This window comes from Ornithorhynchus anatinus, chromosome X1 (assembly GCF_004115215.2).
Source record: "Ornithorhynchus anatinus isolate Pmale09 chromosome X1, mOrnAna1.pri.v4, whole genome shotgun sequence".
NCBI classification, from domain to species: Eukaryota; Metazoa; Chordata; class Mammalia; order Monotremata; family Ornithorhynchidae; genus Ornithorhynchus; species Ornithorhynchus anatinus.
Window position 1 is genome coordinate 13,269,412 of NC_041749.1, and position 25,851 is coordinate 13,295,262.

The window sequence follows — 25,851 nt, forward strand, 5'->3', positions numbered from 1 at the left end:
ATGGATCCGCCTACAACTTGTTTTTACAGCCCTCTGTATACTCCTTCCCATTAACTCTCCCCCTTCATTTTCCCATTCTCCAAGGAAATACGCTTGTAAAATGCTTGAAATAAGAGTTCTTCACTATTTGCCTGGCATAAAGAGATTGTCTGTGTCTTTTCAACTTCAGGTTTTAAATCAAGTAAGCATGAAATTCAAGTGAAAAATATGCTAGTGTTCTCAAAAATAAGACATGGCAGTTTTCTGTGTGACAAGTTCCCCAGTGAGATAAATGAGTTTCCTGAAAGTGGAGCTTCTTTTCAATTTATCTGTTGTCAGAAATCAAAATGTTTTAAAGTTTGCATAAAATATTTAAGTTTCCCTATCCACTTTTCTTAGGTGGCTATTGTCATGGTTTTTGCCCAGTTTCAAATGTTTCAGAATTTGTACACTAGTAAGTAATAATAGTAATAATAATAAGCATATTTATTAAGTCCTTATTATGTGCCAAGCTCTGTTCTAAGCACTGAGATAGATACAGCATAATCAGGTTGTCCCATGAGGGGCTCACAGTCTTAATCCCCATTTTACAGTTGAGGGAACTGAGGCCCAGAGAAGTGAAATGACTTCACACAAAGTCACACACCTGATAAGTGCCAACATTATTATTATAAGGGGCAGAGACGGGATTAGAACCCATGACTTCTGACTCCCAAGCCTGGGCTTTTTCCAATTCAGGATGTAGTGTGGTACTTCTTTATTAATAATAATTATTATTATAACAGTGGTATTTGTTAAGCGCTTACTATGGGTCAAGCACCGTTCTAAGCACCGGGGTAGGTACAGGCTAATCAGGTTAGTCACGGTCCCTGTTCCACATGGGGCTCATATTCTTAATCACCATTTTACAGATGCGGCCCAGAGAAGTGAAGTGACTTGCCCAAGGTCACAGAGCAGACAGTGGTGAAGCCGGGATTAGAACCCAAGCCCTTCTGACTCCCAGACTGGGGCTCTATCCACTAGGCCAGGCGGCTTCTTTGACTTTCTTACTGTCAACGGGCATCCTGGTTTTCATAGCATCTTGAATGCAGATACACTGTCGGGGCGGAGAGTTGCAGAAAGGTGGGAATCTACTTCCCAGGGCTATAGTTCCCAATTCAGGGGTGGCCAAACCCCATAATCTGAGGAGCTGGGAACAATAATGAAATATGGGGGAGAGAAGCAGTAACCAAGGCAGGGTTGCCTACTGGATAGAGCCCAGGCCTGGGAATCAGAAAAACCTGTGTTCTTACGCCGCCTCCCCCAGCTGACTGCTGTGTGACCTTGGGCAAGTTACTTAACTTCTCTGGGCCTGAGTGACTGCATCTGTAAAATGGGGGCTAAGACTATGAGCCCTTTGTGGAACAGGGACTCTGTTCAACCCTTGTATCCGTCCCAGCATTTATTACCTTGCCTGGCATAAAGTAAGTGCTTAACAAATGCCACAATTATTATTTGGGGGGCAAGTGGAGGATATCAGGCAATACTGAGAGGAGATAAAGAGAGAGAGAGAGAAAGAGTTGGGGAGGGAGGAGAAGGTGGAGGGAGAAAAGGGAGACAAGCAGCAAGGGGAAGAGCTAGGGGAGGAGCTAGTGGCCACACCGTTCCTTTGCCCAAATAGGTGAGGGCTCCATTGCCAACGAAAAGGTTGGAGGAGCAGAGCACTGCGGCCTTCCACCACCACGACAGTGAAATGACCAGTTAGAGAGTAAGGATGTGCAAGCGCACAGCAGCCGAAGATGAGTCAGCCGTGGCCACCGCTGTTCTAACGTTTCCATCACCGAAAATGATTCTTTCAATTCTTTTCACAGAAGGTAAACACAAAAAAGGTGTGACCTACCCAACAACTCTTGAATATTCATCATCCAAAGGCTCAACGGTTAAAGCTGGCAAGTGATTTTCTCTCTTTCATTTAAATATACGTTCTGGAGTTTTCAAATAAGTAGCAGTAAGGTTTTGGAATCAGGAAACGATTTCTTACAACAGAGAGATGACGAGAGAATTCAGTGACCTGTGGACATGAGGTTTGGGACCACAGTGAAGCATGAGATTATTTATTCATTCATTCATTCGTTCAGTAGTATTTATTGAGCACTTACTATGTGCAGAGCACTGTACTAAGCGCTTGGAAGTACAATTCGGCCAAAGATAAAGTCAATCCCTGCCCAATGACGGGCATTGGTGTTGAGTGGCACATATTTTAAAATGGTATTTGGTAAGCACTTAAAATGTGCCAAGCACTGTTCTAAGCACTGGGGAAGTCCCTGTCCCATCTGAGGCTCAATTTTCCCTGATTCTGTGGGGATGGAATTTCAATTTTTACACATAGAATGAATGTACCGCCTTGGATTTCATTTCTAAATTATATCAATCATATTTATTGAGCACTTACTGTGTGCAGACCACTGTACTAAACACTTATGAGAATACAGACTAACAAAGTTAGTAGATACATTCGCTGTCCACAGTGAGCTTATAGTCTAGATGGGGAGAAGAGTAATCAATCGATTAATCAATGCTATTTATTGAGTGCTTTACAACAGAATTAGCAGACACTTTTCCTTTGGGAGTCATAGCTCATGGGTTCGAATCCCAGCTCCGCCGCTTGTCAGCTGTGTGACCTTGGGCAAGTCACTTAACTTCTCTGTGCCTCAGTTACCTCATCTGTAAAATGGGGATTAAGATTGTGAGCCTCATGTGGGACAACCTGATGACCCTGTATCTCCCCCAGCGCTTAGAACAGTGCTCTGCACATAGTAAGCGCTTAACAAATACCAACATTATTATTATAAAGAGCTTACAGTCTAGAGCGGACTATATGCCATTCTTCTTTATGCATTAATTCATTCAATAGTATTTATTGAGCACTTACTATGTGCAGAGCACTGTACTAAGCGCTTGGAATGTACCAGTCGGCAACAGATAGAGACAGTCCCTGCCCATTGACGGGCTTACAGTCTAATTCTTCTTGAAGCTCCGTTGTTGCCTGTGAGCAAAAGAAGGACATAAACAAAAATATACTTTGCAAGTCAAAGGATTGAGACAGATCTGTGTAAGGGCCCTATTCAACCGTCACTGAAAAGAGAGGCGTAAAGATTTGTTGGGGAACATAGCTACCAACTCTGGATTGTCTCTCTTTGTTACTGAATTGTACTTTCCAAACGCTCGGTACTGTGCTCTACATATAGTAAGCGCTCAATAAATTTGATTGAATGGATGAATAAACTCTGTTCTATTGTGGTGTCCTAAGCGCTCCCAATACAGTGTTCTATGACTGTATTCACTGATTGATGAGCTTTCAAATGGACTGAAGCAGAAAGGAGTGGAATCAGTTAAAGGCAGCTTTCTCTCTGTCCCTGTGTCTTAACCACAGTAATGCCCAAGTGGTGAAAACCACTGGTAAAGTTCCTCTTGCATATAAACAGGGTCAGGCTTGCAACAATAGTAGGTTAAAGATGCCACTTCATTCCTCCTTCCCTCATCAGCCCCATCACTTCAGCTCCACAGCTGGGGAACAGTCATCTCCACTTTTCTGATCCTTGCCCAGCAGAAGTCAAAAAGTGATGGTGTAAACACCCAAGACTAGCTGGGGTCAAAGGCCAATTGACCAGCTCTCCCAGATCATTTAGCCTGTTGGTTGAGGTAAACTGATCCCAGTTACTCTTCTGCACAGGCTAAGAGCTCATTCACTGACCCTGAAATTCCTGTAGCTTGATTTGTATATTTCTCACTCCTGTTTCCCGAACACCATGATTCTGGATATCTTTGTTTTCAAAAATATACAGAGTTCATTCATTCATTCATTCATTCAATAGTATTTATTGAGCGCTTATTATGTGCAGAGCACTGTACTAAGCTCTTGGAATGTACAATTCAGCAACAGATAGAGACAATCCCTGCCCAATGACAGGCTCACAGAGTTGAGAAGGAGTGACTTAACGGATAGAGCATAGAACTAGGTGTCAGGAGTCAATACGATTGAATGAACCTGCATCCTAATCCTGACTCTGCCACTTGCCCGCTTTGTGGCCTTGGGCAATTCACTTCCATCAGTCATAGTTATCGAGTGCTTACTGTGGCCAGAACACTGTACTAAACGCTTGGGAGAGTACAATAGAACAGATTTGGTAGACACATTCCCTGCCCTCAAGGAGGTTACAGTTCAGAGAGGAAAGTTAATTACTCCAGGCTTTAGTTTCCTAATCTGTAAAATGGACATTCAATACTGTTTGCCCTCCTCTAAAGACTGAGGACTCCATGTGGGACAGGGACTATGTCTGATCTGATTACCCCAGTGCTTAGTACAGTGCTTGGCACATAGTAAACACTTATCCAATACCATAATTATTACTAGCAGAAAATTTTATTGTACTTCAAAAGCTAGTTGTTCCCATTCAGTTTGAAGTTGTAAAAAAAATCACTCTTTCCCTGCAAGACAAACTTTTATCTTAACTTAAAAATAACTAACGTAATCAGCAGAGTTGCCCCTTTTTGTTGAAATTTTACCTTGAAGAATTAGGTTCTATCAAGTTGGGAGAAAGCACAGGTGGAAAGAATTACTAAAGTGGATTGCAGACCTTTGTCTGAGGAGAATACTGATATTTGAAAGCGAGAGTGGGTGTTGAGTTTTCAGCATACAGTTGACTGCTGCCCAAGAATGGAAATTAATAAAAATAATGCTGGCATTTGTTAAGTGCTTACTATGTACCAAGCACTGTTCTAAGCGCTGGGGTAGATACAAGGCAATCAGGTTGTCCCACGTAGGGCTCACTGTCTTCATCCCCATTTTACAGATGAGGTAACTGAGGCACGGAGAAGTTAAGTGACTTGCCTGAGGTCACGAGGCTGACAAGCGGCGGAGCAGAGATTAGAACCCATGACCTCTGACACCCAAGCCCGGGCTCTTTCCACTGAGCCATGCTGCTTCTTGTTAATTACCAATTAATTACCAATTAATCATATTTATTGAGCACTTAGTGGGTGCAGAAACTGCATTAAGCGCTTGGAAGAGTGCGATACAACATGGTTGGCAGACGTGTTCCCGGCCCACGGTGAGCTTACAGTCTAGAGGGGGCACAGGTAAATTGAGAGAAAATAGCCCCCAAAGAAAAAAAGGTCATTTCATGGACGCTATCCCACTTCAACAAAGCAAGCTTAATTCACCCTTACAAGTCCATTTTGGAAAGGGTTATCGCGTGAGATATAAATATTGTTGTTCCAGGCAGTTAGCGACGGAAATGTGGGCGGCTGTAATTTGACTGTGTCTTCCTTCTATTTTTATCAGCTTGGAAGAGTAAAGTACCGGTTTAGAAAAATCCCCCCCCAAAACTCCAGAGAGCCACGGCAACCCTGGCGCTACGGCAAAGGCTTACTCTAGATGGGAAAATAAGCAAGTTGTTGATTTAAATGGCTGTTAAAGGGAGAGCCTGGAGTCCAGAGAAGAGCAACTTAACCCATTTTAGGCAGAGACTTAGAGATAGCGAAGCATGCCGTTCTAGGACAGTCTTCTGCTCTGCCCTTGCCCACCCCGTCCCGAGAACTATTTGTACTCAGCGGTGTGGGGACAGCTGGCTTTGCCAATGGTAGATAGGCATGGTTGGTGTGGTACCATAGACACTCCCTGAGGTGTCCCCCATGGACACTGGGTCATTCTAGGCTGTAAGGTCACTGTGGGCAGGGAATGTGTCCCTTTATTGTTGTATCATACTCTCCCAAGCACTTAGTATAGTGCTCCGCACACAGTAAGTGCTCAATAAATACAATCGAATGAATGAATGAATAAGAGCGTCACCCCGAACATCTTTCTGGGGCTGAGGCCCAGATTCTCCGGTTCCCGTACTCTCGACGGTTATGGGCCTTGGTACACGCTGTCGCCTTCGCCAATCACGTGTGAGGAGTTGGTCCAGTTGAACCACATAAGGTGTAACTACTCTAGGATGAATTTGAAGCTCCTGTAGCTATTAGCATTTCTGCATCTTGCCTAAAATTTCACTTATGTGGTTCCATAATTCATTTTTTTTTCTTACAGCTGAAACCACCAGAGTTTATCAGAAGGCTACGGTGGTTTCACCGGTCACACAGCCCACTACTTTGGCACAAGAAACTACCCCCATTTCAACCGAACCAACCAGCTCGACTCTAAAGCCAGCGCCACCCACGGCTCCTAGCATTACAATCGGCAAAACTACAACCCCTAAACTTCAGGCTGTGATTCACCGGACCAGAAATATCGGTCAGTAGAATGAAGAGGCAAAAAGTGTTCGATAAGAATAATGTTGTTTAGTAAGCGCTTACCATGTGCCGAGCACTGTTCTAAGCACTTGGGTAGATATAAGGTGATCAGGTTGTCCCACATGGAGCTCACAGTTTTAGTCCCCATTTTACAGATGAGGTAACTGAGGCACAGAGAAGTTAAGTAATAATCATTATACTAGTGATGGAATTTGTTGAGCGCTTACTATGTGCAAAGCACTGTTCTAAGCACTGGGGGGGATACAAGGTCATCAGGTTGTCCCAAATGGGGCTCACAGTCTCAGTCTCCATTTTACATAGGAGGTAACTGAGGCCCAGAGAAGTTAAGCGACTTGCCCAAAATCACACAGCTGACAAGTGGCAGAGCCTGGGATTCGAACCCATTACCTCTGACCCATTACCTCTGACTCTCAAGCCCGGGCTCTTTCCACTAAGCCACGCTGCTTCCGTTTAGTTCCCTTGGGCTAAAAGGAGATGAGATGGGGGAGGGGAAGAAGATTACTTGGGCTACAGAGGAGATAAGAGATGGGGGAGGGAAGAAAATTATCTTATGAAATAATTTAATTTTTAATTAAATAGGATATTGCTCTGTTTTTGTTTATTGGATCTCCCATTAATGACTGTGACCTCATTGGATGACCGGCTAGACAACGCTTTTTTTTCAGACAGCGTGTGAGAGTAGGCATAGAAATAAAGAATTAAGACATATTATATAATAATGTTGGTATTTGTTAAGCGCTTACTATGTGCAGAACACTGCTCTAAGCATTGGGGGAGATTCAGGGTAATCAGGTTGTCCCACGTGAGGCTCACAGTCTTCATCCCCATTTTACAGATGAGGTTACTGAGGCACAGAGAAGTTAAGTGACTCACTACTATGCAGTAAAGTGGGCAATTCAGAACCTTAATTAAAAGCCATTTAGTTATAGATATATTGATTAGTTCATTTTTTTAAACGACAAAAACTCTAATTCTCCTTTGCTTTGACAAGTTTAAAACAGTTCCTACACTAATTATAACTCATTCCGAGCAGTTCAAAATAAAACAACTCTTTTATTTATGAGGATGATTAGTAGGAAAAGATTGAAAAAATGTTTCTTTTTTCTTCGAGCATGCTAAGTGCTGTGTGGTCTTAATCAAACAGTATACAAAAGGTTACAATACAGTTATTTTTAGTATGACATGAGGTGAATACTTTCTTACCTGAACATAAAGGGGTCTAAGTTAGTGTGAATTTCAATTTCAATTAAAGAATATGCATTTTTTAATTATACTATAACATTAAGATTCCAGTTCATTCTTCTTTTCATTCATTCATTCATTCATTCAATAGTATTTATTGAGCGCTTACTATGTGCAGAGCACTGTACTAAGCGCTTGGGATGAACAAGTCGGCAACAGATAGAGACGGTCCCTGCCGTTTGACGGGCTTACAGTCTAATCGGGGGAGACGGACAGACAAGAACAATGGCACTAAACAGCGTCAAGGGGAAGAACATCTCGTAAAAACAATGGCAACTAAATAGAATCGAGGCGATGTACAATTCATTAACAAAATAAATAGCGTTCTTTTACAAAGTGTCTGTTTTACCCCTGCAATCTGGTAGATTTTAAGGATCTTGGGGTGTCTATATTTGAGTAAAAATCTGGCAATTTTCCCATCCCTTTAAGGGCCAACTAGCTGAAAGTTGCTTTTTCTGGTGGTTTTCTTTCCCGTTATTTTGGTCTATGATTTTTACTTCTGCTTTGCACCTGACCAATTCAGGACATTCGTAAGGGGTCTTGAAAACGTTCTGCTCAAGTTACTCTACTAAGGAAACTTACTGGAAGACAGATTGTAAGATTTTTGAGGTCAAGGAACATATCTTCTACTTAGAAATTAGACTCCCAAGCACCTAGATTAGACACCTGCACACAATGAGCTCTCAAACACTATTATCCTCCAAAAGCGGTTTCCTTAGGCTGGTACACTCCATAACTATGGTGCACCCTATTCAACTTCATTTTTTTAGTTTCCAGTGTTTGTCCAGTTTGTTCCAGTCGTGTTATTCATGAGAAGCAGTGTGGCCTAGTGGAAAGAGCACACACTTAGGAGTCAGAGGACCTGGGTTCTAAACCCAGCTTTTCCACTCTCTTCTGTGCAACTTGGGGCAAGTCACTCAACTTCTCTGTGCCACTGTTTTCTCATCTGTAAAATGGGGATTAAATACCTGCTCTCCATCCCCCTCAGACGCTGAGTTCCAGGAGGGCCAGGGACTGGGTCTGACTTGATTATCTTGTCTCTATCCTAGTGCATAGTACAGTGCCTGGCTTAGAGAAGGAAAAAAACACACACTCCACGGTTATTTCTGTCTCCCGAGAAGCTACCCATCCTTCCCAGCATCTGGCATGCTCTCCGTTCCATCTAGTCAAAAAGAAAAAATGATGAAAGAGCATGAGCTCCTAAACAACTTAATCGGACTAGGAGGGAGAGGCTAAATAAGAGGCCCTAGAGAGGCAGCGTGGCTCAGTGGAAAGAGCACGGGCTTTGGAGTCAGAGGTCATGGGTTCGAATCCCAGCTCGGCCACTTGTCAGCTGTGTGAATTTGGGCAAGTCACTTAACTTCTCGGTGCCTCAGTTACCTCATCTGTAAAATGGGGATTAAGATTGTGAGCCCCAAGTGGGACAGCCTGATTCCCCTGTGTCTACCCCAGCGCTTAGAACAGTGCTAGGCACATAGTGAGCGCTTAACAAATACCAACATTTATTTTTTTTAAGATAATAATAATCAGTCAATGGTATTTACTGAGGATTTATTGAGTTCAAAGCAGTCAATCCAATTTACTGAGCGCTTAATGTGTGCAGAGCACTGTACTAAGAACTTGGAAGAGTACAATATAACAATATAACAGACGTATTCCCTGCCCACGATGAGCTTACAGTCTAGAGGCCGAGCTTACAGACTAGAGTACAACAGAATTGGTAGATGTGTCTGCTGCCCCCAAGGATCTTACAGTCTAGAAGAGAAGCTTACTACCGATAGCATTCAGATGTTTCCATTTTCCACTTCCATTTTCCTACCCTCAATGCAGCCATCAAAAGAGAGCCCACAAAATTCATAAACTTTTTCATTTCTTTGGGATCCTTCATTCCTTCAAAAGTTCCTGAGTGACCGAGTGTATATTTGTAAATGATTTCCTCCTGCTGCCTCCCAAAAAAGACATCAACTTTTATATAATGTATAATTAACAGCGAGGCGCATTTAGTCTCCTGCTCCAGGAGAGCAGAGAGCTTTGAAATCTCGAATTCAGTTAAGGCATATGCTTTTGGATAACCTCAGAAAATGTGAAACAGTGGCTCCCAAACTGAAAAACCCATGTTATTCCTGGCTTTGATTTGGTGTTTTCGACAACAGCATTGTGGCCGATCAATGCTCCTTCTTCATCTTTGTGCGGCAACCTGCCTCTATTCTAGCCCACAGGCTCTTATACAAATATTTGGAGCAAGACTTTCCCTGAGCTGTGTTCTGAAATTGCTAAGCAGGGAAGCCAACTTGAGACCAAAAAAAACTTTTCAAAAACTGTATTTCCTATTCAAAGGACTTTCCCCAAAGCACAGAACATGCGGCAGATTGAATCTTGTGATGCCTGTGTGTTAATGTGTGCCTTTGGGGGGCTTTCCATGGATTTCTAGACAAATTTTATTTGATAATATTTTTGTATTATAAGGACTCTTTCTTTGGAGGGGCTAAAAGCATTCTGCATACATTTATCTCCCTCATGAACATTTATCTTCTCAAAGCTTAATGGGTAGTGTTTTCTCTGAAAATATGGGCTCTGACCTTTCCAGTAGGAGGTATCCCCAGATCATTAGTAAACACACAGTGTAAATCCTCTTTAAACAAGTGACATTAACATATGCTTTGGCCACACTCCTGAATGCTTCAGCACAGAAATTGAATTGCACCGACAGTGACAACGGTAAAGTGAGTATCTTTCTCATTAGCAAGGTGCCCGATCAAGTTCGTTTTTTCCAAAACTGAGATCATTCAAATAACATCACAGGTATGCCAGGGAAGTTATGGGGTGTGAGTTGGTAGATTTCCCTTTTTCTCACCTCCAAGATTCTGTGATTTTATGTTGGAGGTCGCCCGTCTTCCAGAATGTCATTCTCTAGTAAACAAATCCCAGCTGTCTCTTTGTCTAAAGGACGTGAAGCGGCGTTTGCGATTGTGAATTTGAACATAATTTCCTTTTCATTTCGGCATCAAATCACATGGGCGACCTGTATGTAGTTTCAGGATTAAATTGCATTTGCTCAATCAGGACCTCCTTGTTGCCTCCTAAGGTGGTGTCTGTTCTTATAATCAGTTTTTTAAATCTTCCAACATCCACTCCAAGAAAAACTTTAAATACTAGTTATAAGTCCAGGAGTTCATGAAGTTCACACTAACAGGAGACAGAGTCAAAATAATAGCTAATCAACAAAAGTTGATTCAGAGACAGTAATTGCAAGAAAATAACCGATGTAAAGGATGAGTTAAGGATGATAAGCAGTGTTGCCTAGTAGTCAGAGCATGGGCCTGGGAGTCAGAGGACCTGGGTTCTAATCCCATCTCCACCACTTGCCTGCTGTGTGACCCCAGGCATATCTCTTGATTTCACGAGAAGCAGCGTGGCTCAGTGGAAAGAGCCCGGGCTTGGGAGTCAGAGGTCATGGGTTCGAATCCCAGCTCCGCCTCTCGCCAGCTGTGTGACTTTGGGCAAGTCACTTCACTTCCCTGTGCCTCAGTTCCCTCATCTGTAAAATGGGTATTAAAACTCTGAGCCCCATATGGGACAACCTGATCACCTTGCATCCCCCCAGCACTTAGAACAGTGCTTTGCACATAGTAAGCGCTTAACAAATGCCACCATTATTATTATTATTCTCTGTGCCTCAGTAATCTTTAACACCAACCTACTTACTGTACTGAAATCTCATCTTTCTCTCCACCGACCTTTTGATTACATCTTCCCTGTGGCCTGAAGCTCTTTCCCCTTTCATATGTGACGGACCACCAACTCTTTTTCGGTGGGGATTGTATCTACCTACCTTATTACATTGTACTCCCATAAGTGCTTAATACAGTGCACTGTGTAAAATAGGCACTCACATACCATTAATTGATTGATTTCCTCATCTGTAAAAAGGGGATAAAAATATCTGTTATCCTTCCCCGTGTGGGAAAGAGACGATGTCTGATCAGCTTATATTGCATCAATCCTAGTGTTTAGGACGGTACTTTGCAAATCGTAAGCATTTAACAAATACCACAATCGTTATTATTTTTAATGGCGTTTGTTAAGCGCTTATTATATGCCAGACACTGTACCAAGCAATGGAGTAGATACAAGCTAATCAGCTTGAATGCAGTCCATGCCCCACGTGAGGCTCACAGTCTTAATCCCCATTTTACAGATGAGGTAACTGAGGCACACAGAAGTGACTCGCTCTAATAATGTTGGTATTTGTTAAGCGCTTACTATGTGCAGACCACTGTTCTAAGCGCTGGGGTAGACACAGGGTAATCAGATTGTCTCACCTGAGGCTCACAGTCTTAATCCCCATTTTACAGATGAGGTAACTGAGGCACAGAGAAGTGAAGTGACTTGCCCACAGTCACACAGCTGACAAGTGGCGGAGCTGGGATTCGAACCCATGACCTCTGACTCCAAAGCCCGTGCTCTTTCCACTGAGTCCTGCTGCTTCTCTGCCACGCTGCTTCACACAACTGACAAGCAGCAGAGCTGGGACTAGATAGAAGCCAGGTCCTTCTGATTCCCAGGCCCGTGCTCTATCCAGTAGGCCATGCTGCTTCTCTACCACAACAATATTATTGTTATTGCGGTGGAATGAAGAATGACTGTTGCACATTGGGTCGGGTGGCTCTCAAATATTTTGTAATAAATTAACCTCCAACTCTGAGAAGCAGCATGGTCTAAATAAAAAAAATTAAATAAATCTTGGTAATTGTTAAGCGCTTACTATGTACAGAGCACTGTTCTAAGTGCTGGGGTAGATACAGGGTAATCAGGTTGTCCCACGTGAGGCTCACAGTTAATCCCCATTTTACAGAGGAGGTAACTGAGGCCCAGAGAAGTGAAGTGACTTGCCTACAGTCACACAGCTGACAAATGGCAGAGCTGGGATTCGAACCCATGACCTCTGACTCCCAAGCCCGGGCTCTTTCCACTGAGCCATGCTGGTCTAGTGAACAGAACACAGGTCTGGGAATCAGAAGGACCTGGGCTCTAATCCTGGCTCCAACAATTGTCTCTGGTGTAACCTTGGTTAAGTCACTTCACTTCTCTGTACCCCAGTTACCTCATCTGTGAAATGGGGACTAAGACTGTGAGCCCCAAATGGGACAGGAACTGGGTCCAACCTGATTTGCTTGTATCTATCCCAGCACTTAGTGCAGTGACCAGTACCTAGAAAGTGTTTAATAAATACCACAATTATTATTATTATTATTATTAGACCTTTTATTCTAATTAAGGGGACCCTGGCAGCCTGTGCTAATGGGTCTATTCCACCCTCTTTTCTCCTCCAAACCATGAGGAGTGTTAAGAAGGACCTGAAGGCCCTCTGCTCCCTTCTTTGCTAATCCATGGCAAAACCTTACTTCACACCACCTGGTTCCTTGAGGAAGTAAATCTCCAGTCTTTTTCTTCTCACCATCCACCCATGTACCTTCTGCTCTTTTCAGGGGCTATTTTCCCATAGTCAATTAAAGGTATTTGTTGAATAGTTAGGACTTTGGAGAGGGCAGTAGAATCAATAGACATCATGCCTGCTCTCAAGGAGCTTGGAGTCTAGACCATACAACCCTAGCTCATACTTGGGTCTCATCAATCAATCAGTCATATTTATTGAGCACTTACTTTGTGCAGAGCACTGTACTAAATACTTGAGAGACTACAACAGAGTTCGTAGACGTGTTCCCCTGCCCACAAGGAGCTTTGAGTCCAGAGGTAGAGACACACATTAAAATAATTTTCAGATATGTATATAAGTGCTGTGGGAGAAGCAGCATGGCTCAGTGGAAAGAGCATGGGCTTTGGAGTCAGAGGTCATGAGTTCGAATCCCGGCTCTGCCACTTGTCAGCTGTGTGACTGTGGGCAAGTCACTTCACTTCTCTGTGCCTCAGTTCCCTCATCTGTAAAATGGGGATGAAGACTGTGAGCCCCACGTGGGACAACCTGATTCCCCTGTGTCTACCCCAGCGCTTAGAACAGTGCTCTGCACATAGTAAGCGCTTAACAAATACCAACATTATTATTATTATTATTAATAAAGGCACAAATCCAAATGCCAAGGTTGGCACAGAAGGGAGACGGAGTCTCTAGACTGTAAGCTTATTGTAGGCAGGGAATGTGTCTACCAGCTCTGTTAAAGTTGTTTGTTGCTATATTATACTCTCCCAAGTGCCTGGTACAGTGCTTTGCACACAGTAAGCGCTCGATAAATATGACTGAATGAATAAAAGTGTACTCTCTCAGGCGTTTAATACAGTGCTCTGCACACGGTAGGTGCCCAATATAGAGGTAATGACTGCTTAGTCAAGGAGGGCCATCATCTTTCTTTACCTCCGCTTCTGTCTTTTCATCTCTTTTCCATCCCCTTCCCTCTCCTTACTTTCTCTCCACCTACGAAATAACTGTTCTGGAATCCGAGGTAACTTTTAGCATCATTTTATTCATCATTCTCTTCTTTATTTAAAAAAATTGTTAATAAATAACTGTGCAAATAATACTGAGGACAGATAATAATAATAATGATGGCATTTGTTAAGCTCTTACTATGTGCCAAGCACTGTTCTAAGCACTGGGGGGGGGGATACAAGGTGATCAGGTTGTCCCACGTGGGGCTCACAGTCTTCATCCCCATTTTACAGATGTTAGAAAAGTTAAGTAATTTGCCCAAAGTCACACAGCTGACAAGTGGCGGAGCCGGCATTAGCACACATGACCTCTGACTCCCAAGCCTGGGCTCTTTCCACTGCGCCACACTGCTTTTCATGTTCATTTTCTCCAAAAGTCATTAAAACTAACCCATCGACAGTTTGTACCTTGAAAAAGGGTTGTCTGTCAGCACCGTTCCCGTTGAAAACATATTAATGCTGTGAAAACCATTCAATGTTAAATGGCATACCCTCCTGAAATATCACTTTAACCTCCTCCACAATTGGAATCGTTTAAGAGAGTTATTGTGACATCAGTACCGGATAAAGAAGTAATAGTCTGTCTCAGACAGCTGGACAAGCAATTCAGTGGCTGTCAATGCCCAGAATTTTCTGTCATTGCTGAGCTGAAGCCCATTTTCCTGTATTTCTATTTCACTGCCAACCCTAGGGCAAGCCCGGGTTGAACCGGGACAAGGCCAGAATCAAGGTAGGCTTTAATATGGATTGGCTAGATCTGATCATGAGAAGTTCTCTGAGTCAACTGAGTTCAAGTCAGTGCCCTGACTGGAAAAATCTTGTCACAGGATTGAGAACCACTGCAGCCTATGCAACTCACCGCAAGATACTGCGTGTCAATACAGGTAAGAACTTCGGCTCACTTTTTTAATAGTCTTTCATTACCGTGAAAATGAAACTCTGAGTGCGACGTTTGGGGATCAAATCTGGGGGATCATAGTTGACCAGAAATAAATCCCGTTTCACAGCAGGCTCCCCCAAACCAAGAAACGTTAAGCTGCTTATGGGAGAAAAACATACTGTTTATAAAACAGGAAAAAAAAAGCTTAGCCAAAACAGCTCTAAATTCATCAACCCGATATGAAAAGGACAACAGACTTCATTGTTAAAGACCTCTCAGGAGCCAGTACTTTTCCCAATCTCCTGCTACCTGGCAAATAGATAATTAAGTCACCCAGGTCAGATAGGTGTCTAGATTTTTCCTAAAGATATCCAAAGATGGAAACTCCCCAACCTCCTGCGGTAACCCAATTGCGTTTAATCTCCCTGATAGTCAAGCTTCTCCCTGCGACGGACTAAAGTCTCAGCAGTCTCAATTTAAATCAATTTTCCTCTTTCTTAATCCTTAATAGGCCTGGAGAACAACCGGCCAGTATCGACCACATAAAAGCCCTTCACGTTCTTGAAGGCAGCCAAAAGGATCCCCTTCAACCACTTCTTCTCTGGGCTTAACAACCTCAGTTCCTTGATCATCTTTTCTCATAGGACCTATTTTCCAACCCTTTAATCATTTTTGTCCGAGTTCTGGACTCTGTCTACATAATTGTGAGTGGGTTGGCTACTGAAGAATACAATGAAAGAATGACTTGTTCATGTCATTTTCCACTGATAATGTCCCAAGTTGATATTTGAGAAAAGTATTTGCAGTCTCCAATTTGCTTTCCAAGTGCTGAGTTGCTCTGCACACAGTAAGCGCTCAATAAATGCCACTGAATGACTGAATGAATTTACTTTTGATCAACTATGATCACCCAGACCTTTTTCTGCTCTGCTTGTTTCCAGTCTTTCCCTAGACTACATTTATAGGGTTTTTTTGGGGGGGGTGTTCCCAGCACACTCCCTTGGATTGTTCTGAATCACATTTTACTCTTTCTTATGGAGGGCTATTTTTCCAGTTTATCTAAATTATTTTAAATTCTACTTCTCAGTCAATCTATGGTATTTACTGAGCACCTTCTGTGTGCAGAACACTGTACTAAGGGCTTAGGAGAGTTCAATATAACAGTGCTGATAGACACGTTCCCTGCCCACGAGGAACTTACAGTCTAGAATCTGGAGTTACTTCTGTCTTCCTCAGTGTTAGCAATGCCACCCAACTGAATATTAATAGAAAACTTGATGAGCAAGCTCTTGATTCCTTCATTCAGAACACAGAGACTTATCCGTAAGAAATACCATCCAATAGCTTCTTATACAATAATAATGATAATGATGGTATTTGTTTAGCGCTTTCTTTGTGCCAAGCACTATTGTAAGCACCGGGGTAGATCCAAGGTAATCAGGTGGTCCCACATGGGGCTCACAAGTCTTAATCCCCGTTTTACAGATGAGGTAATTGAGGTACAGAGAAGTTAAGCCACTTGCCCAAGGTGACACAGCAGACAAGCGGCAGAGCCGGGATTAGAACCCATGCCCCCTGACTCCCAAGCCTGGGCTCTTTCCACTAAGCCATGCTGCCATCTCCAGGTTTGATGTTAAACCACGAATCACTGTTCCCTTTAGCTTGTAAATTCCGTAGTCAGCTGTGCAATTGTCCAACAATAGTATCATGAAATCCCAGCTATTCAATGAGGATGTCAGAGAGGAGATGACATAATCAAAAGCCCTACTCAAATCTAGACAGAAACCATTGATTCCTTCAACTTCTCTTGTCTGCAAGGCCTGTCGCGTTGGAGAAGGAGATTAAGTTTGCTTAGTCTGATGGACTCCCCCTCAGGGTCGCACCTGAAGAGTTTCCAGTGCTCTATCAGTCTCCACTATGGGAGGGAGAGTCAATCAGAGGCCTATCCATTCCATTCCTAGCTTGAGCAGTGGCTAGCGAGTGGAAGGCCATCTGCCTCGAGTCAAAACTCACCTGTGCTGGGCAGCAGCGGCACGGGAGAGAGTCAAGGGTGGAGACTCAAGTTTATTGCGCGGAAGGAGGCAACGGTGAACCAAGAAAATTCTATGGATCCACTACCAGAACAATTTCAGATGGACAGCGGGGCGTTCGTGGGAGAGATGGGCCCATGGCATAGCTACAGGGCGGAGACGACTCGACAGCGTAAGGCAAGACGAGATGATTGGCTACTCCCCAAGTCATGTTGGTGGTTTCCTAGTATCTCATGTACTTCTAGGTATTTGCAAATTGACTGTGAAGTTTTCACCACCTCAGTTATTCACAGACCAGAAGCAGGTGCTAGTTTCCAGAAACCCATAGCTGTCAGTGTTCATCTTGGTAAGAAGCATCGCTAGACACTGCTTATTCGTACTGCCTCTGCCTTTACAGCCAAAGGGGCTTTGAAGATGTTTTCCAAACTCATTGTTCTAATATAGGTGGTATTTGTTGAGCACTTACTATGTGCCGAGGACTGTACTAAGTGCTGGGGTAATAATATTAATAATGATGATATTTGTTAAGTGCTTACTATGTGTCAAGCACAGTTCTAAGCACTGGGGTAGATACAAAATAATCAGATTGGACACAGTCCTTGTCCCACTTGGGGCTCACAATCTTAATCCCCATTTTACAGATGAGGTAACTGAGGCACGGAGAAGTTAAGTGACTTACCCAACGTCACACAACAGACAAGTGGCAGAACTGGGATTAGAACCCAGATCTTTTTGACTCCCAGGCTCATACTCTACTACCATACATTCTATTTAGTGGCGTGGCTCGGTGGAAAGAGCCCCGGGTTAGAAGTCAGAGGTCATGGGTTCTAATCCCGACTTTGCAGCTTGTCAGCTGTGTGACCTGGAGCAAGTCACTTAACTTCTCTGTGCCTTAGTTACCTCATCTGTAAAATGGGGATGAAGACTGTGAGCCCTACGTGAGACGACCTGATTACCTTGTATCTACCCCAGTGCTTAGAACAGTGCTTGGCACATAGTAAGCGCTTGACAAATACCAACATTATTTTTATAGATGGTCTTTGGTTTCAAAGATGGCACTGCTGATAGTGAGCTTTTATTTATTGTAATGGGAAAGGAGGAGAAAAACCAATGAGTAACTGACAGTCCCTTCCATGGCAGTTGCATTGTCTGGAACCATTTTCAATTCAGCCTCTGGTTAATGTAATCTCCCGGACTGGCCTAAAAAAACCTCCCCGTGCCAATTTCTGCCCATTAGATGGATTTCTCAGTCGCTGTTGTCTCCTAGCAGTGTGCGGTTATATTCCATCATTTGAGATTGTGCTCTGAGTCGGCCTGGTCCACAGAGATACTGGGAAAATCCTGGTGGTGCCCATCTGAGCCAGTGTGGATCACTTTCTAAGGAGATCAGCAGCAGCCGGAAATAGAGGAGCTTCCATCCCTCAAACATTACTCTTCTCCCCCAGTCCCAAGTGCTAATCGCACTGGAATCTCCCAGAAGCAAATTTGAAGTTATTCTGACCCTACTTATGCTTCATTGCATCTTATACGCGTTTGTTCTTCTCTTGTTTAGTGTTCCGTCACCTTAGCTCAATATACGGAAACTGTTTTTTTAAAAAGGTATAAGTGCTCATTATGTGTTGAGCACTGTTCTAAGCGCTGAGCTAGGTACAAGTTAATCAACCCGGATAGAGTCCCTGTCCCACACGGGGCTCACAGTCTAAGTAGGAGGGAGAATAGGTACTGAAACCCCCTGCTTTTACAGTTTAAGAAAAGTGAAGTCAAGTGACTTGCCCAAGGTCACACAGCAGGGAAGTGAAGGAGCCGGGATTAGAAACCAGGTCCTCTGGCTCCCAGGCCCTTGCTTTATCCACTAGGCCACACTGCTTCCCAGCTGCTTGGGTGTCTTGATATCATCCACTCTATTCCAAACGCTTAGTACAGTGCCCTGCACATAATAAGCACTCAGTAAATACGATTGAATGAATGAATACATCCCATCCCGCAAAATCGCACTGTGGTGAACCTTACTTTGATCATACATTCCGGCGCCTCATTACTTATGATCTTCTCTTGCCATGTGATGTTAAAAATGGCTCATAGATGATGCTAATAAACTAATCCAGAAGATGAGCGTGCCATTAATCAAACAGTGGTATTTATTGGGCACGTCCTACGTGCAGAACACAGTACTAAGCGCTTGGGAGAGTACAGAATTGGTAGACACCGTTCCCTGCCCATGAACAGCTTTCGGTCTCGGGGGGAGACGGGCATTCAGATGAATAAACAAGTAATTTCTAATGTAGAATTTAAAGATATTATCTATGAGAGAGACTGAGAAACTATTCAGATGGTCCAAAACAAAACAGCCTGTTAATTCTCTTGGATTCAGTGACATTGGATGGCTCTCAAAATCGCCGAAGACCAAACTTTGCATTGCTTTTGCCAGCAGATGGCAACAGAGGAAGGAGGTTGCGATCAAAGGTTTACAAGGTGTCCTGTAGGCCGGTGACATTTCTTCACCCAAGGATTATGTTTTTTTCCACTATAAATGATCTTCACTGCATGGCCACACTGTAATTGGAGGTGTTCATTTAAATTCTCAGGCTAAACACAGGCACTAAAATTCCGTGACATTCGTCCACGCCATAACGTTGGAGCGTATTTGTATTTTTGGCAATTCCACCGCTTTCGAATTAATAAAAGATATTCCCAGTTCTATAGGCCCAAAAGGGTTATAGGTATGTGGATTTAAAAAAAAAAGGAAAAAGAACTCAACAGGCTTGCCTTTTTTTTTTTTCAATTTTGGTCCCACCTAGACTTTGACAGCTGTTCTACAAGTTTTTCAATTCTATTTTTAATATGTTAATCACGGTTTTGTTGTGTTTTGAAAACCAGGAGAGACAGATGCCTGGAAACCTGAATTGGGTCCCTTTCAAGCAGGTAAGGAAAACCGGTGGGTTACCATGCTTTCAGCAGGAGCCATCTTGGGATTCTGCCCGTTTGTATTGATTGGGTTTTCCGCATCAACCTGAAGTGAAGGAGAGCTCTGGAAGTCAACTTGCAAAATGCACTAGATTAAGTTGATCAGTTTTTGCTACAGCTACAGCCTCTTTCCTCAACGACCAAGATAGGTAAGAAATATGTGGAAACATATTTCTCTCAAAGCTCTCTCTCCCTCTCAGAGGTCACAGATGAACTCCTTCTTGCCAAATCTGATGGCCTCTACTCCATCCTCATCCTCCCTGACCTCTCAGCTGCTTCCGACACTGTCGACCTCCCCCTTCTCCCGGAAATATTATCCAACTTCGGCCTCTCCTCTCCTGTTTCTCCTCCTCCATCTCTGGCCACTCATTCTCAGTCTCTTTCGTGGGCTCCTCCTCTGCCTCCCACCCCCTGACTGTGGGGGTCCCTCACGGTTCAGTTCTGGGTCCCTTTTCATTCTCCAACTACACCCACTCTCTTGGAGAACTCATCCACTCCATTCATTCAGTCAGTCTTATTTATTGAGCGCTTACACTGTCCAGAACACTGTGCTAAGTGCTAGGAAAGTACAGTTCAGCAATAAAGAGAGACAATCCTGGCCTACAACAGGCTTCAATTCCTATGGCTTCAATTACCACCTCTAGGCAGATGATTCCTAAATCCATCTCTCTAACCCTGATCCTTCACCCTCTGAGGGATTACCTTGTATCTACCCCAGCGTGGTGTACTGGATAGAGCTTGGGCCTGGGAGTCGGAAGGTCATAGGTTCTAATCCCGGCTCTGCCACTTGTCTGCTGTGTGACCTTGGGCAGATCACTTCACTTCTCTGGGCCTCAGTTATCCCATCTTTAAAATGCGAATTAAGACTGTGAGCCCCATGTGGGACAGGGACTGTGTCCAACTTGATTACCTAGCATCTACCCCAGTGCTTAGAACAGTACTTGGCACACAGAAACTGTTTAACAAATGCCATAATTATTATTATTGTGCTGGGATCCCAGCACCTCCGTGGAGAGCTCTAATAATTATAATAATAATGTTGGTATTTGTTAAGCGCTTACTATGTGCAGAGCACTGTTCTAAGTGCTGAGGGAGATACAGGGTAATCAGGTTGTCCCACGTGAGGCTCACAGTTAATCCCCATTTTACAGATGAGGGAACTGAGGCCCAGAGAAGTGAAGTGACTTGCCCACGGTCACACAGCTGACAAGTGGCAGAGCCAGGATTCGAATCCATGACCTCTGACTCCCAAGCCCGGGCTCTTTCCACTGAGCCATGCTGCTTCTCTAGAAAAGTGCTGACTGGGTAAGCAACAGGTTGGAAGCCTGGAACCAGTAAGGAGCTCCAAAACTGGAAATAGAAGAACTACCACTACTCAGAGCATGAGTTGGGGTCACTTGTTCCCTGATTCATTCCTTTTTCACCACCCTGCTCCTTTCCCAGGCCAAATGAAATGCTGCTTTGGGGCGGCCCCATCAATTAACGGGTATATATTGAGCACATGGGAAAGTGCAATACGAAAAAGTCAGTACACACGTTCTCTGCCCGCAACGGTCGTAGGGTCTGGAGTCCCCAAGAATGGCTGCCAAGGTAGACCTCAACTGAAATACAAAGAGGGAGCAAATAGCTCAGATGTAGAAACAATAGTAGCAAGTTCTCGTCGTTTGCTGTCGAGTCTTCTCCGACCCCATTGCCACTCCATGGATACAACTCTCCCAGAACGCCCCGCTCTCCACCTGCAATCGTTCTGGTAGAATATCCATAGCGTTTTCTTGGTAAAAATACAGAAGTGGTTTACCATTACCTTCCTTGGTGCAGTAAACTTGAGTCTCTGCCCTCGACTCTCTCTCGTGCCGCTGCTGCCCGACACAGATGAGTTTTGACTTGTAGCCGATGGCTTTCCACTCTCTAGCCACTGCCCAAGCTAGGAATGGAATGGGTAGGCCTCTGTTTGACTCTCCCTCCAAAAGCCGAGGCTGGTAGGGGACTGGAAATTCTCCGGGTGCGACCATGAGAGGGGGACAGACTGCTACTCTCCCTCTTTTCAAAAGCTTTCAAAGTTGGGGAAGAACTATGCAGCCATCCCCATGCATGAAGAGGGATAGAAAAAAATATCTGAGGTTAAAAACTCCCTCCTAGGGATAACCCATTCCCCGACCCCAACAAGGAAGGGTAATATTCATTCAATAGTATTTATTGAGCACTTACTATGTGGAGAGCACTATACTAAGCGCTTGGAAATATGATTAAACAAGACAACATTATCCCCTTGATTCTATTTATCATGATAATGTTGTCTTGTTTTTGTTTCGTTCTGTTTTACTCTGCCGTCTGTCTCCCCCGATTAGACTGTGAGTCCGTCATTGGGCAGGGATTGTCTCTATCTGTTGCCGAATTGTATATTCCAAGCACTTAGTACAGTGCTCTGCACATAGTAAGCGCTCAATAAATACTTTTGAATGAATGAATGAATGAATTATGCCTTGTTTACTTAGCTGGTGGATCCATCTGGACCATAGCCAATCACAGTAGTAAGTTGGTTTGACTTTAATTTTAAGATGTGACAAATTGCTTGGTGAATTGGCAAGTCTTTCCCCTTCTTTGAAAGATTGATGGGCTTAGAAAGTTAAGTTAATCATTTATATTAATGTCTGTCTCCCTCCATAAACTGTGAGCTCCTTGGGGGCAGGGAATGTGTCTGTTTATTGTTGTACTATACTCTCCCAAGCACTTGGTACAGTGCTTTGAACACACTGAGCACTCAACAAATACAACTAAATGAATGAATGAAAGGAAAACAAAGAAAATGCTAATGCACCAGGAGAAGTAGTTGCTTGAAATGTTTTGGGGGGAAATTAGTTTCTTCCTCAGGTCTGGAACTTCCTAGAGGACCAAGTGTCGTCAGTCTAACCAGAAATGCTAAAAGAAAATAGATTGGGGGCATCCAACACCTGCTTCAGGGCAGATATAGCTGCTCTCTCCAGTTCATGCACAGTGCAAGCTGGAAATCCAAGCCTAATTTAAGTTCATACTTTGGTCAGCTCGTTGCACCTCTATCAGTCAGTGGTATTTATTGTGCGCTGACTGCATGCAGAGCACTGTACTAAGCGCTTGGGAGAGTACAATTAACGGAGTTGGTGGGCACGTTCCCTACTATCCCCTGCATCACTCTCTGCTGTCGCCCCAAGGTGCGCCATCTGAAAAATAATGAAATTAGGGGGTGTGAAAGAGTGAACTATGCAGCGATGCAGTAAGAGTGATCGTGCAGGGGATTAAGCCAAAGTACGAAACATGAATGCTCTGATTGTCTTTTTCCCTCTGATGAGGTCAGGGCTCTTCTTGTGCCTCTTAACTAACCACAGGTTTCATCGATATTTCCAGGATTCGGTCCAAAGGATGAATTAAACACAAGATCTTTGGAGCCGGTGTCCCAGGGAGACCCAAGTAGGTACAACCAAATCCTCAGCTATAAAACAATTAAGGGCTTATCATTTCGGCTGTATTCGTGCCAGTTTACAGATGGTATTACGACGTTTACTGTATATCCTTGTGTGGTGACACCTCTGAAAATCCAGGATGAGGGTGGATCTCTGCCAGTCTCCATCCTACCCCTTCGTCCTCAGCTTCATCCATGCCACCGATACCTACCACCCTCTCCCCCACAGAAGAAGTAGAACAGACCCACAGTCTCCGGCTCGCGACCTGAAAGGCAAGCTCGTTTTTCAAGAGCATTCGTCAAGAGCTGACTAGGTGCCTGGCACTGTACTCAGCGCTAGAACAGCTAGAAGATACAAGTCACTACCCCACATAGGGTTCACAGTCTCAATCCTCATTTTACAGATGAGGGAATTGAGGCACAGAGAAGTGAAGTGACTTGCCCAAGGTCACACAGCAGATAAGCGTAAATTCGTTTCCAGGGACCGAGTTTGGTAGGTGGGCGAATGGAAACAAGTTGTCTCAGCAACTTCTCTGGAGGTGGGAAGCAGCGTGGCCTAGTGGAAAGAGCACAGGCCTGGGAGTCAGAGGCCCTGGGTTCTAATCCTGCCTCTGCCACCTTCCTGCTGTGTGACCTTCAGCAGTTCACTTAAATTATCTGTGCCTCAGTTTCCTCACCTCAAAAATGGGGATTCAGTGCCTGTTCTCCCTCCTACTTGGATTATGAACCCCACATGGGACAGGGACTGTGTCCAACATGAATATCTTGTATCAATCCCAGTGCTTAGTACAATGTTTGGCACAGAGTGAGCACTTGACACATTATTATCTATTATCACTATTGGTATTATTATTATAATTATTTTTAGTGGGAGGCTCTCTGTCACAAACAAAGCAAAAGAATGCCACAAATAGAAGAAGATAGGAAGAATGTGGCTTGGTCTTTGATTCCTGGGCAATGGCATCAAACAGCAGGTCCCATTGGCACAGGGCAACTGGAGTTGGGGAACTATATTATTATTAGTAATAATAATAATAATGGTTCTTGTTAAGCACTTATTATGTGTCAGGCACTGTACTAAGTGCTGCTGTGGATACAAGCAAATCGGGTTGGACACAGTCCCTGTTTCACGTAGAGCTCACAGTCTCAATCCCCATTTTACAGATGAGGGAACTGAGGACCAGAGAAGTAAAGTGACTTGCCCAAGGTCACCCAGCAGACAAGTGGCAGAGGTGGGATTAGAAGCCATAACCTTCTGACTTCCAGGCCCATGCTCTATCCATTATACCATGCTGCTTCAACAACAATAATAATAATAATAATAATGTTGGTATTTGTTAAGCGCTTACTATGTGCAGAGCACTGTTCTAATCGCTGGGGTAGATACAGGGTAATCAGGTTGTCCCACGTGAGGCTCACAGTTTTAATCCCCATTTTACAGATGAGGTAAGTGAGGCACTGAGAAGTCAAGTGACTTGCCCAAGGTCACACAGATGACAAGTGGCAGAGCTGGGATTCGAACCCAAGACCTTTGACTCCCAAGCCCAGGCTTTTTCCACTGAGCCACGCTGCTTCCCGTATGCAAACCAAGAGGCAAAGGGAAGAAGTCCCCATAATAGGCACACAGTGGCCTAGTGGAGAGAGCAAGGGCCTGGGAATCAGAAGGTCCTGGGTTCTAATCCTGCCTCTGCACCTTGTCTGCTGTGTGACCTTGGGCAAGTCACTTAACTTCTCTGTGCCTCAGTTCCCTCATCTGTAAAATGGGAATTAAGACTGTAAGCCCTATGTGGTACAGGGACTGTGTCCAACCCGATTACCTTGTACCTACTCCAGCGCTTAGAATGTTCTTCCCCTTGACTCTATTTATTGCCATTGTTCTTATCTGTCCATCTCCCCTGATTAGACTGTAAGCCCGTCAAACAGCAGGGACTGTCTCTATCTGTTGCTGACTTGTTCATCCCAAGCGCTTAGTACAGTGCTCTGCACATAGTAAGTGCTCAATAAATACTATTGAATGAATGAATGAATGAACAGTGCCTGGCACGTAGTAAGTGCTTAATAAATACGTTTTTTTTTGACAAGGTCAAAGTGGGTTCCTTTTTTTTTTTCCCCCAACCCTACTTGAATTCTCAGAGAGTCAGTTTGAGCAGTGGTATATTCTGAATATCTGGACTATAAACTCGTGGGTAGGGAACGTTGTCTACCCACTCTGTTGTCCTGTACTCTCTCCCAAGTGCTTAGTACAGTACTTAGTACAGTTGAGAAGCAAAAAGCAAGAAGAAAGAGCCCGGGCTTGGGAGTCAGAGGTCATGGTTTCGAATCCCGACTCTGCCCCTTGTCAGCTGTGTGACTGTGGGCAAGTCCCTTCACTTCTCTGAGCCTCAGTTCCCTCATCTGTAAAATGGGGATGAAGACTGTGAGCCTCACGTGGAACAACCTGGTTACCCTGTATCTACCCCAGCGCTTAGAACAGTGCTCTGCACGAAGTAAGCACTTTACAAATACCAACATTATTATTACTCTGTGTACACTAAGTCCTCAGTAAAAACCAATGATTGATGGAATAAAGAAACAATAGCATAACA

General features: G+C 43.9%; 1 protein-coding gene across 1 annotated transcript in view; it reads left to right on the plus strand.

Annotated features, from left to right (window-relative positions):
- The window catches only part of VIT (vitrin), a 76,634-nt gene that overhangs the window by 32,261 nt on the left and 18,522 nt on the right, over nt 1-25,851 (plus strand). Inside the window, exons 6-10 of the mRNA XM_029049973.2 lie at nt 1,830-1,907; nt 6,047-6,250; nt 14,784-14,840; nt 19,744-19,788; nt 23,212-23,274. Coding sequence (XP_028905806.1) covers nt 1,830-1,907; nt 6,047-6,250; nt 14,784-14,840; nt 19,744-19,788; nt 23,212-23,274 — 447 coding nt within the window. The remainder of the gene's footprint in view (nt 1-1,829; nt 1,908-6,046; nt 6,251-14,783; nt 14,841-19,743; nt 19,789-23,211; nt 23,275-25,851) is intronic.